Source organism: Pteropus medius, unplaced genomic scaffold (assembly GCF_902729225.1).
Source record: "Pteropus medius unplaced genomic scaffold, Ma_sr-lr_union100, whole genome shotgun sequence".
NCBI lineage: Eukaryota > Metazoa > Chordata > Mammalia > Chiroptera > Pteropodidae > Pteropus > Pteropus medius.
In genome coordinates this window covers 15,940-34,794 of record NW_024354501.1, presented here as the reverse complement: position 1 = coordinate 34,794, position 18,855 = coordinate 15,940, and the positions used below count along the sequence as shown (strand labels likewise).

At 45.4% G+C, this 18,855-nt stretch overlaps 1 protein-coding gene and 1 pseudogene across 3 annotated transcripts in view; one reads left to right on the top strand and one right to left on the bottom strand.

The window, feature by feature from the left end:
* The window catches only part of TUBGCP5 (tubulin gamma complex component 5), a 48,513-nt gene that overhangs the window by 15,954 nt on the left and 13,704 nt on the right, over window positions 1–18,855 (bottom strand). For 2 of the 3 annotated variants that reach the window (XR_005650791.1, XR_005650792.1), the window contains exons 9-23: window positions 18,680–18,773; window positions 17,922–18,168; window positions 16,263–16,465; window positions 15,185–15,300; window positions 13,863–14,131; window positions 12,939–13,137; window positions 12,132–12,320; window positions 10,912–11,094; window positions 6,523–6,607; window positions 6,299–6,419; window positions 5,677–5,855; window positions 4,442–4,567; window positions 3,742–3,830; window positions 1,795–1,895; window positions 737–837 (exon numbers count right to left, since the gene is read on the bottom strand). Coding sequence is in view for 1 of the 3 variants with exons in the window: in XM_039853409.1 (XP_039709343.1) it covers window positions 791–837; window positions 1,795–1,895; window positions 3,742–3,830; window positions 4,442–4,567; window positions 5,677–5,855; window positions 6,299–6,419; window positions 6,523–6,607; window positions 10,912–11,094; window positions 12,132–12,320; window positions 12,939–13,137; window positions 13,863–14,131; window positions 15,185–15,300; window positions 16,263–16,465; window positions 17,922–18,168; window positions 18,680–18,773 (2,248 nt within the window). In the remaining 2 variants the exon portion in view is untranslated. Of the gene's footprint in view, window positions 1–467; window positions 838–1,794; window positions 1,896–3,741; window positions 3,831–4,441; window positions 4,568–5,676; window positions 5,856–6,298; window positions 6,420–6,522; window positions 6,608–10,911; window positions 11,095–12,131; window positions 12,321–12,938; window positions 13,138–13,862; window positions 14,132–15,184; window positions 15,301–16,262; window positions 16,466–17,921; window positions 18,169–18,679; window positions 18,774–18,855 lie in introns of those variants that run through there. The other variant, XM_039853409.1, reaches the window with a different exon arrangement.
* On the top strand, window positions 11,920–12,035 carry LOC120595377 (uncharacterized; annotated as a pseudogene).

Here is an 18,855-nt window from a genome sequence, read left to right as displayed (position 1 = left end):
GAGGGGGTGGGCACCTGGGGGGTGCTGGTGTAGACACTGCCGTCGGCCTGCAAAACGTGCTCATGCTGCAGGGCGACCAAGACTGTAGACGGGGCAAGGCGCCCCGTGTTGGGCTCTGAGGCCATTTGGAGTTGAGTGGTTGTTAGTGAAAAATAGGTAGTGACTACAGTGCAGAGTCATAAATACTAGAGAAATGCAAAAAGTATACCAAAAAATGCAGAAAAATGGAGTGGTGAGTGTAATTTTAGCTGACAAAAATTGCTCTGAAATGCCAAATGACAGTAGGTACCTACAGCTAGCCCTACATAAAGCTGGCTTTTACATTCATCGATGCTGGTTGAAGCTACTTTCATTTTGGAACTTCCCAAGCACATTAAAATACATTTTTCAGATGTCTACGTCTAAGACAACCTTCAGGGAAGATAGCATGTAAAACTCTTCCGTGACTGAGTAAAAGGAGAAAGAAAAAATTTTAAGTGCTGTAATTTATTTTTAATATTAACAATTACATGTTCAAAAATGATATAATTCACATCTGAAGGTATCAATACCATAAATCTATAACTTGCAGGAGGAAATATAAGTACAAACAGCTTATATACACTTTTCATTATTGACAGAATTTTAGACACATAACCCTACACTATCCAATAAGCTTCAGAGAAAACAGCTACACATCCACATGTCAAGATGACAGACAAGTTTTAAAAATGAACCTCAATAAAACAATTCTTACTTCTCGGTTACATGGAGTGGAGATGTATATACATGAAGACTGAGTCTGAGGTAGTTAACTTTGTTCCATGCCGGCCATGAGTGACAGGGCTAGAGATTCCACTGTGGGAGGAACAAAAATAAGTTAAAAAATAGGAAAATGTCTGAATAAGGCTTTGAAAAATTGAAAACTAAAACGTATTTCAACACACTTTTTTATTTTTAATTAAAATACTGATTCTTTTTAATGTATAATGAAAATGATAATCTCCACTTATTAAATACGAATTGAAAAAGTATGAGTTATTTCTACTTCGGGTCGTTTTAATTTTGAGAACAAGAAAACCTGGACATTTCAGTGAACAAATCACATTTGTTCCACATGTCGTAAGACCTGGAGCCCATTCATGACAAAATGCCACATTCTGACCTGCCAGTGGAACCGACTTGCGTGTAACGGTTGCCCATTCAAAGGCAGATCAATGTGTCAGTGTTTTCCCCAACACAGTGTTTCCCGAAGGGTCAGCTATTCTTAACAAGCACATCGCAGTGTGAAGATGCAGAAACGGGAAGAGGATAACCCTGCACGCTTGTCCCAAAGAGGCTGCAGAGACACTCCCTCGTCCTCGTTGCTGCTGCTTCAAGCTCTCTTCCGCCCTGGACTCACCGCACAGACTTCTGCCTGCTCCACGGTGTGTGTCAGGAAGCCTCGGGAGTTTTCAAACCTCTTTAAAACATCCCTTATCATTTGAAAAGGAATAGTTACACATGATACTGAAGCGTGATAAATCTATTCTGCCATCCGCTTTATTTAATAATAAATAAAGCGGAAACCCACGGGTACAATCAATGAGATACTGGAAGGCAAGGTCTTTAGTCTCAGGGTTTCACATTTGATAGTCGCTTGCCCCACGGGAATTCTGCAGACTCAATTCAAAGCATGGCACAACAGCTGAGGGACTTTCCCGGTTTGAAGTGGTGAATATTCTAGTTCTTCGTGAGATCAATAACGAAACAGTAACATGTAGCCTTGGTTCAAGAAAGTATAAAAGCAGCCATATTTTAACACGGTGTACTCACAGTGGGGAAAGGACCCTCTACAGACGGCTTTGTTTAAAATGGTCACAAGAAACATATGGCAGTTTTTAAAATCAGACTCCATTTTCTCTATAGACTCCATTCTAAGAAAGAAAGTAAATCGCAATTTAAGTAAGTGCATGAGGGGTTAATCGGCAGGCTACAAAATATCTTTGGAGTAATTTCGAATGTATCTCAGTTTAATTATATAGAATCTTACTTATAAAGATTATAACATAAAATATAAAATTTCCTGCCCGACGTTAAGTGAAAATTCTGAAGCTATCTGAAGGCGTGTCCTTATGACACAGCACCGCTGTTTCAGGGCAGTGCTGAGTTCTGGAGCTGGGTGGCTGGGGTTACTTCCTTTTGCATCATTCGGTTGCGTTTTTTACTTTCCGCAAGCATATCTTCCTATTAACATAAATAGCACATACAACCCTAAATTTTAAAACGACCTAAAAACCTATTACGTGAAATATGAAGGCGAGAACTACCCAGCGGACTCCCACGCACCCCCCACATCCCGTCGCGTTTGTAGAAGCAAGTCTGACATCACAGCATTTCAGTTATAAATGCTTCCGCGTGTATACATTAAAGACTCCTTTTAAAACACAGCCACACCACCATCTGCTTAAATGCGATCATTTTTAGTATCATCAAATAACCCAGGCAGTGTTCAAATTTCACCTGGCTTTTCCAATTTTTCACTTTTCTGCATTAAGTTTGAATCAAGATCAATTAATTTCCAAAAACGGTGATACTTAATATGCTTCTAAGTCCTCACTCCCTCCTTTTTTCTTAGTCAACTTGCTGAAGTGAAATAGTTCAATGTTAGCAAAGCATTTGCAGTAGGATTACTGCTTTCTCCTCCGCCCCACAGTGACAAAGAGAAATATGGCTTACACACTATGAGACAGCAGTAATAAAGCGAGTCAGAATTCTGTTTCCATCCCTGCAATTACAAATTTTGCCTACCATCTTAGTTTACGCCTTCAGAAAATTCTGGTACAGCCACAAGTTAAGATTTAAAATGAGATTCGCTCTGTAATGAGCTCTCATCTCGACAACTAAGTGGCAAGCTATCGTCACAGGAGCCGCAGCAGCCCGTGCAACCAGACTTGCTCTTTTATGTCAGGGGAATGCGAACGGCAGCGTCACATGGGGCAGCGCCAGGGGCTGGGGGTTCACTGTGTAAGGTGCCTAAAAGTCTAACCGAAATGCTGCACACCTGAAACTAACATAACGTTGAATTTGAACTGTAATTGAAAAAAAAAAGTAATACCAGCATTACATCAGTTCTATAAATGAGACAGAAATGAACAAACTGCTGAGCTGTACGTCCCTGTTAGCAGCAGAGGACGAGACTATCGACAGGTAGGAAGGCTGTCCTCTGACTTTCGACAGGACAGGTGTGAACAATACACTCTGAAAGTCAAATGTACAATTATCCTTCTAGAGCTCATCTAAAATACAGCCTTGGACTATAATCCAGCCTGATGCCCACAATCTGCTTTCCAATAATTCAGCAAGTGGGAAGGGGACTGGGCAAGAAACACAAGGTCAAACTGGTCACTGCCAGGGACCGCTGGACTGGAGTGACGGGCATCTGAGGTTGCTATGTGATCTTCTATTTCTGTGTATAATCTAAGGCACCACAACAAAAATTTAACATAACTTCTAAAACAAAACAGGAACGTAACCTAAGGATATCTGCTTGTCCTAGTTAAAAGACTTCAGAATTTTCTTATCGTTTTACTGCTCATAAAAGAAAGAACTGGACAATTCCCGATACAGCTAGTTTAGGTAACCAGGTTCTTCGGTTCTTTCCTTAAATCTAAGTGGTAAGTGATGTGTTACCAAGATGAAAAAAAGGCTCCCGGAGAGAAGACAGTTGAAAGGGAGGATGAACGGCTCACGGCACAGAGGCTGCACAAGCCCCATACTCACTGCCAAGCCCCCAGGCCCGCCTGCCAGCCGTCCGCAAACAAGAGCGCCAAGTTCAACACCTTCATGATGGCTTCCTTCACAAAGCTGACCTGCAGATCAAAGCCACAGACAGAACACGGGCTCTGTAACTATGTTTGCGCACTGCCACCAAACCTTTTACCTGACTTAAATGAGTCACAGAAAAAGCTCATCAGTGCAGTGACGGCCTTCTACGTCTAAAAGAAGGCGCTGGGCTCTGAACAAAGTACGCTTGGAACTGGGCCACACCTGCTGCACCCGTGGCACAGGTGGTGTTAGTGCAGTCCAAGCAGCAGAGCAGGCTGCCGTTTCCTGGACGGCCACTTAAATTCAGCAGTGAAATAGGCGAGTACTGTCCCACACAGTCACACAGAGGGGGGCGCCCTTCCCGACTGGAGCCCTAGTACCCCACGACGACAGGTACGATTCTCGGCTTGAACCCAAGAGCAGTGCAGAGTGAGGGCAGGCTGGCAACACAGTTTTCATCTGCTTTTCTTATATATAATTTCCGATAATATGGCATAAATTTGTAACCTCATTTGTAGGGAAAGATCTGGTCTTTCCCTAAAGAATATTCTACAGAAGCTAAATAAGTATAAAATTCCAAAGCAGGTAGACCGCCTCCTTTGGCCAGCTTCATTCCTGCCTCAATGGCCGAGTCTGCAGGTGACATCTCATGTACCTTTTCTCTCAGCAGACATCGATCATGGATGGTTGACAAGTATCTGTAGTGAATTTTAATCAATTGATCTAAATCCTTGGCTTCCTCGATTTGATGTTGAAACTCCAGCCCTGTACTGTGAAGAATCTTGGAAGAAAAAGATGAAAAGTGCAATCAGATTTCTTCTTCGAGAACCTGTGTGCCACACAGACTTTTTAGCTACCTCTTCTAGCCCCTCTCCAAGTCTTCCTTCAAAAACTACATCTGCAAAGTTTATCAAGTTCTGCTCATTAAATGCCGACATTCTTAGCCTAGAATGACGGCAGGGCCCTGTCTGCCAGGATACCCACTTGCAGTGAATGAATGCCTCCCTCGGGACTGACGGACCGTTCTGGGGTCAGGGTACGAGGTACGGGGAACCGTTTATCAAACCATATAGAAAATGTACTGATTTTTTTTTTTAATCAGCAGGTAAATTGACGTGTTTTATAAGTTCTGCAGGCATAAATGTACTCCAAATAGAAAACAAATTCAGCGCCAACTTGACACTCCTGCCACTTACGCCCAGCAACCGAGGGCCCCGGGCCAGCCTCTGAGGGCTTCCGTGGTTGCACAGAAAGCGCGTCGGCCACGGGCGCCGGGTCTGAACACGGGCTGAGAGGCCCCACTTCACGCAAACGGCATAGGTTTTAGAACTCACGTGCTATTGACTAGACACTTTTTTAACAACCATTTGAAACCCCAGATGAGCACTGTCCTCCAGTAACACTGCTGCTGTGCAAACAGCTGAAGTCTTCCGGAACCTCCCGAAGAGCTGGTTTTAAGACATTTCTGAAGTTTACTTGGTAACGAGCTACTTCTTGTTTTTTTAAAAAAGCATAACATCTGGCTGCGTCTTCCTCACGCTCCACACTAGCCTGACTCTGGCTGTTACTGGGAACAGCTGCTACTACTAAGTTTCAGGGACGACAAGGCAGGTTCTGCAGGCAATTCCGAAGGAGCACTGCCGGCTGCACCTGTCCCCAGGGGCTGCTGACAAGAAGGGCAGCAGTCTCCAGACACGTGCTCCGGCACGCTTAAAACACCCCCCACTGCCATGTGGTGTCATGATCAGATTTTGAATATGTGCTCTTTTCACATGCACAGCGTGCGAGCATGTTGTGAGCTCCTTTGTGTCTGTGACCACGCTGCAGGGGATTCTCCGTGAAGACCTGTGCCAGAGGCGACGGGGCCGAGGCACCCAGACGGACACGTACCCTGGTCATGATGTAGTTGTGCAAGCTGTTCACGAAGTGCATGAGCTTCACTCTCAGGAGGAACATACGGTGAATCCGCTGTCTCACTGGCTCCTCGTGCGGTCCGAACGGGGCGGCCGTGTCCCGCTCACGTAACAGTGCTTCTTTGGAGTGCGGTTTTTCGGCGGCACTAGCTAGTTCTGCAGAAGATGAGAAGAGCAGAGTGGGCGGGACGAGCTCCACCACCCGACCCCAGCACTCACAGGGCGGGCGCTCGGACGGCAGGCCAGCGGCACAGCTGGGACCCCCGCCTTCCGTGAAAACTGCCCACATCACCGATTACTGCTGTCATCGAGAAGGTAAATGTGAAGTCCCGTTAACTTGTTATTCCAATTTTTCCTGTCATCTAAGAAGTATTATTCTGGCTACACTGAGAATCAAGTTATTGTATTTCAGATAAACTGGACATACAGCTTCCAGGTATTTCATTTGGGGAAGTTAATTCTGACGTCTGTAAAACTGGTGCTATGAATACGTGTCATTTTGACACTTATGTATACAGTAGAAATGACCAAAGACCACCAACCTTTCTTTTTGAGGGCTAAAATTAAATTATAATTTATCTGTTGAAAACATATCTTACCACCAAATAGTAAAACATCCAGACTGTATTTTGCCCACTTGATTTGCAATAAGAGAAGGAACACCTGATTATAAATTTTTTGGCATTCCAAACTTATAACGATGTCCACAGGCCATGGAACCTATGAGAACAAAAACAAAAATTTAGAACAGAAAGTAGCCCATGACTCGCATATTCTCATTTTAACAGAAAACAGCGTTCTTAGGCAGAATGGCACCACACACCTTGTAGCTCAGCGTCAGGCCATCTAACACGTGAACGGGGGCTTTCTTCTTAGCTGCGTCAACATTTTCAAAAGATATAGCTAGACTAGACAAAGAAATCTCAGTTTTAGTTTGTGAAAACAGAATGCTCACATAAAAATGCTCTTTAAAAAAAAAACTATCATTTTAACATTTACTTTATTTACATCACATTCCAAACAAGACACTGCATTTCATAAGAGAGATGTAAATGTGCCGATAAAGGCACTTTCCGGCATGTGCTCCAGGACAGGGGTTTGGATTTAAAATAAGGAAGAGGAGAAAAGTTTTCAAATAATGGGTTTGGCTACAAAAGAGGACAGATAGTTAACAACTGTAGTCAGCTAACCAGGAAAAAAGATGAAATAAGGAAAGAAGGTAAAATTATAATAGACTGGGTGCTTAATTCTGGTAAAATTCAGGCAACAGGCTCAGCAGGGGACCCTGTGCTGAGGGAGTGAGCGGGACGGCTCTCCTCGCTCGGGCTGCGGTGACTAGAACGGGGTCGGCTTCCACAGCGAGCACCCACGCACCCACCGCTCGGCCACTCTTCCGATGCTGGTTTGAATGGGCCTCTCAGTTCAAGTGACTAATAGCACGCGGAGGTGCCCCTGTGCCCTGCACTAGGTGGGCACAGTCCTTGCCTCATTCACTCCTCAGAATAGTCCTGTTGCTGGACTGAGCCCTCACGTCACTGCCCCTGGCTGCAGAGGCACTGCGTGCTGGGGCCTGGGTGCAGAGCAGGAAGGGTCACGTGCAAGGTGGAGGCGGGAGGAGGTCAGATGTAAAGGGCAGCCTGTGATTTATGAATTGCCAATTCATCCCATGTCACAGGCACTAATCAGAATTTAAGTCTGTTACGGGAGCACCCACTAGGTACTTAACAGGCACCTACAGAGCACCTCATTTGTCAGGTGCCGAGTGAAGCACATGATGGACAGGTCCCTTCTCCCCCTCCAGGGCTCACGACACAGAGCAAACAGGTGGAATTACTGCGCCTCCTCCCCGCCCCCGTCACTGAGGAGACGCAGGGTGCTGCCCAAAGCCAGGCCACGCAGAGCATGGGAGCAGATCACAGCCAGGCCATGCGAATGGGAGAGCATGTCCATGGAGGGTGTGGGACACCCTTGGCGGGGTAGGGGAGGATGTCCCACATCCTGAAATGTCTAACATGGCAGGAGAACACGGCGAGTCTATATGTTTACGTGCACAAGAACCACAAGACGCACAGTCAGAGGCTCTCCTCACAGAGGCTCAGCCACGCTCCAAGAGGTGGCCTGCAAGGGGCCAGTGGAAGGAAAAGCTGAGATAGAGCAGTCAGAGCCTCAGAGAGGAGCCTATGAGCAGCACCGAGCGGTCAGGGAGGATATAATCCAGGGGCAGAGCTGGCCAGCCAGGGACACGTGGGCACCAGGACGGAGGACGCGGTCCGGGTGAGCCCCAGAGTGCCTTTGGGCACCAGGTGAACGGTGCTGCCCAACTAGGAAAAACCGAGACGCGAAAATATGAGCTTAGATTTGGACATCGGAGCACAGTCACAAGGTGCTGGCTGTGCAGATACGTGAGGCTGAAGGTAGATTTCCACATCGAGAGGGATCACTGAAGCCATCGAGCTGGGGTGGAAGTGCCCCAGCCATGAGTGCCAAGCGGGGAGCAAGAAGCTACACGCCAAGGGTGAAAGGAGGGAAACGGGTGGCGGGGAGGCCGTGAAAGAGCAGCAGGGCGAGGGTGGGGTGCGAGGTGGGGCGCGAGGCGGGGAGCCGTGCTGACGTCACGGATGCTAGAACCAGGAGACTCCTGGCTGGGACTCAGGAAGCCTGAGGGCACAGACAGGAACCTAGAGCTCATGCCCGCCACAGCAGAAAGGGTCCCTGGTGTGGCTCATCTGTCCTGAGTAACCTACAAAGAGTGACTGCAATCTCAGTAAAAATGCCATCGCGGTTTGGTTTTGGCGAAGTAAGCAAGAACAGCCAGGAAAACTCTACTAAAACAAAATGCGACTGGCCCGTGAATCAACAGAACGACGACATGGAACGAAAAATCTGGAAAGAGACTCAAATGTCTATGACCCAAGTGCCTATGAAAATTTAAGAATAAAGGGGTAGCTCAAAAAAAAAGGAAAAGATATACTTCTTTTCTCAAGAAACAGGGAGAGAAAAAAATGGCGTAGATGATGGAGGCTCTATTCCTTCCTCAGGCGACCAAATCAAAGTTGTGACGGAAACAAGGAGCAGCAGCGAGGAAAAACCGCCTGGGATCTAGAGGAACAAGCCATACGACTAGGGAGACGTCCAAGAAAACACCCTGCAACGGCAGAAGAAACGTAAAATGGTGCAGCTGCTGTGGAATGCAGTGTGGCAGTTTCCAAAAAGTTAAGCATAGAATTATCTCATGATTCCACTTCTAAGTACATATCCAAAAGAATTAAAAGCGGGGACTTTGATATTTGTACACATGAAGAAAAAAAAAAAGAAAGAAAAAGAAAGGATGAGAATCAGCCATTTGGAAAAAGATAAAATTGGATCTTTTTCTCATGTTTTTTAGCTAGATAAATCCCAAATGGGTCAGCATCTTAAAAAAACCCTTTCAAGTATTACAAGAAAAGATGGGTGAACTTACTCGCAACCTGGGAGGGAGTAAATTGTAACTGCGGCTCAGGACCTCTAAGATGGTTACCTGCAGGGGAGGGGACAGGCTGGGACAGAAACAGAAGCCAGGTTTCCCTCAAGCACCTTCGCACAAGTGGTTTCCACTCGGGAAACACAGCTGCTTCATCTAATTTAAACCAAAACTGAACCACAGCGGGGAAAGCAATTCCTAAAAGTGGAAAATACACTAAAACACACCTGACCGTTAACAAGTTGGCAGTAAATTCACGTGGAGTTATTATTCCAAGTGACCTTGAAACGCAGGACTCTGACGCCTTGCAATACAGGAAGACAGTCACGGGCACATTTTAAACTCTTGTTGTTGTTACTGTTACTTTGACATTATCACTATCTATTATAGAACCAAAGCGATGCTGCGTATGTTACTGGGTTAGTACGTCCTCAGAGGGGCAGAGATACAAAGGGAAGCCAGAAAAGTGAAACCACACACTCAAAGAGCCACACGAGCTTATGATTTGTTTTTCTCTTTCTACACATTTCCTAGCTCCATCCACTGCGAGAGCCCGGAGCGGGTGACAACCCAGGACCGATGGACACTCTGGTACCCAGATTGAGGGCTGTCAAAGCTGCCAGACAGCCGGGAAGCCGGGGCTGCTGCTGATGGGAGAAGCACGGCGGCCTGGGGCAGGGAGCGTAAGGGCCAGGCCTGGACGTCTGTCTTAACAGCAGGGTGCTCTCTGGGGTCCGTGAGGTCAATGGGGTCAAGTGGAGGGGTTCCCTCTGGGTCAACATACGACAGTCTGAGCAACAGAAAAAGAATAACTGTGACAGACTGAAAGAGATTAAAAACAGAATCCATGCGCTTGCACTGATCTTGAAAAACCACCTTTCCTGGCCCTCTCTGGGGATTGCTGGGCACTCGTTTCTCATTACGAAAAGAACCTAGCAATTATGCTGCTCTTACTAATCACATAATTAATGAAAACTCTGATTTTATGGAAGAAAAAGAGGTAATTTAAAAATGAATAAAAATAAGAGGAATTATTTTTATCCACCATTAGCAGCAGAGGGTCAGCAGTAGATGGTCACAACCCACATGGCCGTGAGGAAAGTAACGCCTTCACATGGATTAACCGCCATCATCACTTTTGAAAGTCTGCTCAGGGAAATGAGAAAAGCAGCCGAGAGGACATGGAGCAGGAAGATGGGCCAGTAAGCAGGCTGGCAGCTGAGTCTGCTCTGCAAAGACTCAGTGCCACCGACCCCCAGGGGACAGGGACAAAGGGCTGGCTACAACACGGCTGGGGACAAAATGACACAACGGTTCGAAAACATGCAACTTTGCCCACCAAGTGGAGGAATCTGTCCCCCACTCCCGAGCTTGGGCTGGCCTGGGACGGCCTGGCCAACAGCGGCACGCGGGGGCAGTGAGGGTCTGCAGACCGGAGGGCTGCTCTGGCTGCCTCAGAGCAGCACCTGAGGCCACACACAGGGGGTGCACGGCGGCCGCAGCGGGAGACCCCAGAGCAGAGGGCAGTCCCGTGAGGGAGGCCGCATGGTGCCATCGCATCGGCTCCCGGAGCTCAGAGGGCAGGTCACTTAGCTACCCGCTGCCTCCACTGTCCAGTGTGTGCAACGCGTGAGCAGAATTCAAGTTGGCGTGAAGGTGAAATCGGTCACATATGTAAAACTTCAGAGGAAAGTTGATGGCGCATGGACAGTTTCACAGTATTTAAAATAAAAGGTGCCTCCCATATTTTACCGTGAACTATCTTCAGGATAACGTTGTCCTACTGCTTCTTGAAGCTGCACATTAAGAAAAGACACATTTTGCCAGGTTTCCTTTTCTCTTATTTTATCAAAAATTGATGTGTAGAAGTCATACATGGTATCTCCACCTTCCATTAAAAAAAAATTTCTCATGGCCTGCAAGTACTCAACCAACCTAAATGGAGAGAAAAGAAGCCATCTAAGACAGAATTCTATCGATACCAGGTTTTGTCCCTTACCATTTTTAGTGAAACAGGTTTACATTCTACATCTACTAAAATCAGAAATACTAACACCTCTCAAATACTGTGTTAATAATAAAAGTAGTATATGTTTTACTTTAATCATCAGAAAAAAGTTGTTTCTGCAAAACGCAGAAAAGCAGGCAGTCACAAAAGTGTAACAAAGACAGCTAATCCAAATCCTACCATTCTTAGTGAATTTCCACTGTTAATATTTTGGAGTATTTCTTTACAATCTTTTTTTTCTTCCGCATTCAAAAAAATATATATTTCTCACCAAATTATATATCTTGCCTTTTAAGCTTTAAGAACATTTTACGTTATTTAAGTCTGTATAAACATATTTGTATGAACTTTATGCAGTTCACACACAATACAGATGAACCATCTTTATGGAGACGCCATAATTTAAAGAACTAGTCATCCATCACTAAGTAACTTCGTGTTTTTCCCTCTGATAACAAATTTTGTGATGGGCACTTATGTGCTACAAGCTTTTCCTGTTTTACTTCTGCAGTAAGTCTCAGAAACACACAAAGAATTAAATTTCACAATATAATGGAGAAAACATTAATGGTCGATTCTCTCAAAATAAAATTGTTTACTGCACATGTATTTCCTACTCTAACAAAAATTAACTTGAAATACAGGTTTTAAAATAATTTCAAGGACGTGTGGTTCCATAGGGTAGCGGTTAGCACGTCTGCTTTACACGCAGAACATCCTGAGTTTGCACCCGAGTGGAGCCACGGTCCATGGTCTACAGCCATGCCACCCTGAACAAGCCCGACGTCTGATCTCAGAAGCTAAGCACGGTAGGTCCTGGTTAGTACTTGGATGGGAGACTACCTAGGAAGCCCAGGTGCTGTAGGCATAAATAATAAAAAAGAATAATAAAAAATAAAATAATTTCAATTTTTCTTAAAGTACAATAAACCACAACTACTTCCAAAATCACATTCCCTCATACCTATAGTCTCTTTTCAGCGTCTGCATGAGGTTTCCACAGCAGTCTCGATACTGCTTGTCAATATGAGGGTAGAGGCAAGATCTCAGCGTGAGTTCAAAAGTCTGGCACGTCACAGATTCAGATGACCTATCCATACACACATCTCCACCAGCAAATTTCGCGTGAAAGTCACTCTGTTCCAAGTACAACCTGTAACACAAAAATATCAGGCTTCTTTTTAGGAATCGCGCTCAACGGAATTCTCTTAAAACTCCAGAGAACCCCTCAAACCTTCAGTCTTGAAATCACCAACTATGACAGAATGAGAGAACCTCTCTTCTCAAATATACTTTGGGTAGACCAGTCACTCAGAGTCACTTCTGCATCCAGAATCAAGTGCTTTACATCTGTCTGGTCATCAGGGCCACTGTCAGTGAATGACGGGATCCGAAAACAGAGCACCGTGTGGGTACTAAGCACCTAAAAGCATCGAAGGGCCAAGACGCATTTTCTGCAGAGGGAGGGTCTGACTTGGCGTGTGTCTGATGCCTGCCCGTGACCAGACTCCGGAGCATCTCCGGTATGACTGACAGCCCTCCTCGGGGGCCTAGGGTGCATGATAAACTGTGGACTTTCACAAGCAACAAGGGGGCCGAGTCAGACACCTGAAATAAGTGAACACAGTAGCTTCAGGTATTCTCCTCCTGAGGAACAGACTACTGAGTTTCATATTTGAAGGTTGGAAAGCCCTATGTGGCAGAGACAAACAGTTACTAAATATTGCAGATTCTGCCATTTTGAGCATCAAAGTCTTGCACTGTGCTTCACCTTGCAAAGTTGACTGCCAGCAGCGGGTCGTGCACATCGTCCAGCTCGCGGTGCCTTTCAGCGATGGACTGCATCCTCACCAGGCTCTCTCTGGCTGCCTGCTTCTCAGTGAGGGCCTGTGCCATGGCATCTTCTCCGTGCCGAAGACGTGACTGGACAGACTCCAGAAAAAGGGTATATAAGCTTTTTCTCTCTGCATCTGAAACAAAGAAGTCAGCTGAACTGTGCTCCAGTAAATAGCGTTAAGTGACATTAAGAAATATTATGCAATCTGATCTAACCATGGCCTGGTATTTTTCCTTGGGCCTATAAGAGTCTATCCATGTTTTCATTACCTGTATAGTGCAGTACGACTCAGCATTTTCACATCCGCTGTTAGACATCTGCAAAGTTCACAGTTAAGCATTCAAAACACAAGCTAATTTTTCCTGAACAGAATGATATCGCAAGCAGGATGCGTGAAAGCTCAGTTACCGTGACGCTGGAGAGCACTACGATAACGCTAACAGAGGTCAGAGGTCATTGGAAAAACTCCCATCGGTGGCCCCGGAAAGCTCAAAACATTTTACTGTTTGGCCGAAAAGGAGATACTCCAAAGTAAAAATATTACTTGAAATACATACGATAATACAAATCAATCAACGTAACATAAAGGTGATTCAGAAACAAAACAACTAAGGGTCACAGAAGTGACACCAGGATTTTCTCGAAACCCACGATCAAGCGTGAACTGCTCACCGACGAAGCCCTATCTGCCAGGGTCATGGTCCTCGAGCGCTAAATGCTGCACGGCAGAAACTTCGGAGAATCGTTAACTAAAGGACCAGCCCTGAGGCAGTAAGAGCAAGGACTCACCGGGGGACTTCCCTGAGTGACGGGAGAGGCGCCCCAGTGCTGCGGGCCGTGCACGAGGAAGGGACCCACCTCTGGCCGTGGCCGGGCATGTGGCGCTCTCGGCCACCCGCAGGTTCCTCAGCAGCTGCATGGACTTGCCAGCCATGATGATCTGCTTCAGGACGGGCTTGAGGAAGGACACCATGGTGTGCTGCCTGCTGGGGGGTCCCTGGTCACTGCCAGAACTTGCACTAGCATTATCGCTCATTTTTTCTTCATTTTCTGTCTTTTCCGATACACTGTATAGCGTGTAAGTTGCATACCAAAAGTCTCTGTGATTTACTGGAACGTTTTTGTTTCTACAGGGATTCAGAAGAATTTTAAACTTTAACTTCTCCTCCTGAAACACAACGGTATACCTGCTCTAGCCTAGGTATGTTTTCCAGACACTCCTAACCACAGTAACACTAACGAATGGAAAAATGAAGGCATGTCTACGCAAAAGAGGAGACATTTTATCTGACGTTAGTTTAACGTGGAAACGTGGATAAATACTCTGAACGGTATAGGCAAATTTAAGGAAATAGAAAGTTTCCTGAATTGAAATTAAACAAAATTGGACCGATTTGTTCTTCTTTGGAGGTAAAATAAAAGTCTGCCCATTTGCCATTTCCCGTGAAAGTAACCCCAGACTTCCACCCCTTTTTCCCACATATTCTTAACTGGATGCTTTTAACAATGAAAAGACAGTCACTCATCACCCTCTAAGAACAGTCAGAACCCCATTTTTACAAAAATTCCCGTGTGAGAGATGAAACAGGACATAATGGATTCAGTTAAAGAAAGGCCGGCTCGCTACGTCCGCGCCTTTCCCGGGCTCTGGGGACTTAATGTGACCTTTCCTGCGAGAGAAACGGCCAGATGGCTGTCAGCAAACACCACACATCCAAACGGGGCACGGTGACAGTGCCCACGGTTCTCTCCCCCAGTTTCTGTGATTCTGTTTAGGAAAATCGATTGACTAAAGGAGTAAAAAAAAAAAAAGAGTAGCCACTTTGGAAAAATATTGTCCCATTTTTATAGTTTTATCTTGCTGATGATTTATAATAGGAATCACTGAAACCATCTGTTGCCACCTAAATTCATTTTAATGGGTCGCAGTGTGCCTCGTACCACACCTACCAGCCCTCCATACACACGCTATCACTCGGAAACATAACTTGCTAAGAAAAGCTGTGAGCTGACATAAAACTTGGGAAAAGGTGTCTCTTGGCTGCCACCCGACGTGCTCTATAAAACGCAGCAGAACCTGCCGGTAGGGACAACACAGCTCGTCAGCGAACTGCTCCCCTGCAGCAGCCCCGTCTGGAGCTCGCGGAAGCGCACGCCTTCAACGTGAGGGCCGCCCTCACCTCTGGATGATGAACTCCCTGGCGCCGTCGCACAGGCGCCCGTGTGCTATCCACTCGTCCACCGTCTGTAGATAGGGCCGCACCGTCTCCACCCAGAGAGAGAACAGCAGGGAGACCTGTGCGGAGCGAGCACAGTCCGCACTCAGATCTCTAAACGCTTCCGAAATGCCTTTTACGAAGAGATCGGATGTCTATGTTTTTTGAAACCAAGGAAGAAATTAAAAATCCAAAACATATGCTATAAAACCCTTATGAAAACTCGCAGAAACGTGAGGTGCCCATACCATCGGCAGTCCATGCCAGTGCCCTCTGGCATGGAGAGTCACCCAAGGACATGTTCTAAACTGGACAGTGCGGACTGGGATACGGTTACCCCAGCGGAACAGTGCAGCCACTGAGATTCGATTTCCTTCTATTATGCTCCTCAGTAGGGAAACACTGGCATAGCTGAAAGAAATCACCCTCCTTTGCACTGACCTGCAGTACCACAATGGCGAGAAAGCAAAGGGAGCCGACAAACTAGGAAACATACTGAAAATGAGTACCCAAAGGAACCTGCGGCTTCCCGATCGGTCTCCAGTTAGATTTGTATTTAATTGCGGTTAAAAAAAAGGAAAGAAAAAGAAAACATAAAATATACTATCAACAATTTTTAGGTATACAGTTCATAGTGTTGTCTATCCACACTGTGGTAAAAACGGACCCCCAGGACCTTTTCAGGCTCAAAACTACGACTGTGAACCCATTAAGCATCTTCCCTCTTCTCCTCTCCCCCCGTTCCCCCAGGTGCCATCATTCTGCTTTGTTTCTATGAATCTAACTACTCTAGATGCCTCATATATTAGATTTGCGTTTTCATTCAAGAGAGTTACTGCAAATGCCTACAGAAGTCAGCTAGGTATTTTTCACATCTTGCTTTTAAGTTTTTGTGAACTTGAACATTATAATTTAGAAGCTAATGTAAAAACCCCACGCCATGATTTAAGTGCCGTTTTGACAAAGAGCTAAGACAGATGACCCACCACTCTTCTGGCTGGGCAGAATGGAGTCAGGCATTTTAGACAAGGGTCCCACATACGGTTTGCTCAGAGGCTTCTCCAACGCTGTCATATTCAAGGATGGCCTTGTACAGTGTGTTAAGTAGGTGAGATGCCCGAACGACATTCCGAGTGTCAGGTGGGACTTCTGCTACTCCAGTACTAAACACTTTGTGCAGAACCTTGAGCTGAGCCAGTCGAGGTGACAACTTCTCCACTACTATTGCAAGAGTTATCGTAGTGTCTGCAAATGTAAGAAATCAAACTCATTAGCATGGAAAAATGTCTGCATTCCAATGTGACATAAATGCCCAGCCACACGGAAAGGCATAGCAAACTGGAGGACGATGTGTTTAATCTCATATCACAGGAGATCAGTTTCCTTAAAGAAAAGAAAGGACAATTCAGCTGCAAAATAATGTGCAAAGAAACTGATGGTTCATGGAAAAGAAAATACAAGGGATTCTTAAACGTCCAGACACTTGACCTCATTTGTAATAAAAGAATGCAAATTAAAACTACACTGGGCAAATAAAAACCAGACGACAAGATACTGTTTTAGGGAGGGGAGGGTGAGAGGGTGGCTGACTTCAAAGCAGCGGCAAGATCAAGTACCCTTGCTGGTGGCACAGCTCTGCCCCTCAACGTGGAGGCGGTTACACGAATCTCCACGTGCGATGAAACGTCACACAACTATATGCAAAGGTTATCACTCCCTCCCCACAAAAAAGCAAGCACGTGCAAAACTGGTGAAACCCATGTCAGGAATGCAGGTCAATGAACGTATTATGCCAAAGCCAATTTCCTAGTTTTGATAACATACTATAATTACGAGAGATGCCACCACGGGGGGAAGCTGGGTGACAGGAACACAGGACCACGCTGCACTATTTTCTGAAGTAATTGTAGGTATACGTTAAGGAGGAAGACGTATACACTGGGTCACCATTTTACACCTATCACATCTATCGGTGAAGGTCAAAAAGTCTGATACCATACTGTTGGCAAGAAGGCGAGGAAACAGGTATTCACGTACGCTGCTAGCGAGAGTGTCGAGTGACCGATCTGCACCTCTGTGGAGCACAGTGTGGTGAAACTCATCATAATTACACAGGCCATCGCATCCTGTGACCTAGCACTTCCACTCTTAAGAATTCACGCTACAGACAACTTGGTGCACGTGTACGATCACATACCCATAAGCGGCTATCTCTGCGGCACCGCCGGAAACAAAGGTCAGAAACGACCTAAATGTCCATCGAAAGGGGATTGGTCTACAATACATCCATACAACAGAACACTCAATTTGTAAAAAAGAATGAGGAGGCTCTCTATATGCTGGTCAGATGATAAACCTCAACATTTAAGTTAAAAAACAACTTGAAGAGGGCAGCCAGCAGACTCCCAGGTGTGCGCACAGGAAACAGGAAACGGACGGCTTGGCGGCCTGTGGGGAGGGTGCTGAGCGCTCGCCTGCACAGCCAGAGCACAAGGAGACATTTTCACCATTCGTCTTTCTGCACCGTTTGGATTTTGAGAGAGATGAATGGCTGAAAATATACATTTTGAAATGAATGTATTCATGAGAATTACTTACTTGCCAGGTGATTTCCAAACCTGACATCGATTAATAACTTAAATGGCATTCGAAATGCGAGTTATGCATCTTAACAGTAAAAGCAAAGGAGAGATGTAAGTACCGTTATTGATGATACACTTCTCGATTTCTGTAAGTTCCTCTTTGAAACTAATGAAGTACTTGTACAGGGCCCACATGAAAGCCTGGTAGGTTCTAAAGGGAGCTTCAGGCAGCTTCTGAAGGCCGGAGCTGTGCCCAGGTAGCGCACTGGCAGAGCTGTGCCCCATGACTTCATCGATGAACTCCTGGAGCCGATACACGACCTGGCCATACGCTGCCACCTGCTCCAGCACCGACCGTAGACAGCTCTACGGCAGAAGCAAAGTGCAAGTATTGACACTCAGTCTTCTATCAGCATTCGTATCCCCTCCACTGTAAAATATTTCTTTCCTGACTGTTTTGAACAGTGTACTTAGAAAACAAAGAAATAAAACCAATACTTTGTTTTAGATTCAAAGAGTAGTGTGAGCATTAATTTCTACAGAAAAACGAATTGTGGTTTATACTTTTTAAAAACATGTATCATGTAAATGCCCTATAGGCAAAAAAAAATTACAGTATGCAACTTTCCCATTATAGAATGACGGGGGGGGAAAAAGCAGAAAGCACACATCAAAACTAGGTATGAACATCATAAGCAATACTAAAGAATTCTCTAAGCACTGGACAGGTGCACAACTTAACTTTGCCCTCTGGATCTTATATACATTTAGTCGTTTTAATACTGCAAAAGTTCTAAAAAAGTTCTAAAATCATATAACTGCTGTTTACATAAACCCTGTTATTCAATTCTAATTATAATAAATACAAATAACTTACATGTGTCAAGTGAGTTACTGTAATGTTGTTTCTCACAGTTACCTTCCCATCTACCAACTGAAATATAAATAGCTTTTTTACCCCAGAAAGCAACCTGAAATGAGATAAAAGAGGCGAACGTGTTTTAAGTTCAGGAAAATACGGACTACAATCACGACTAAGAAATGTTAGTGAAA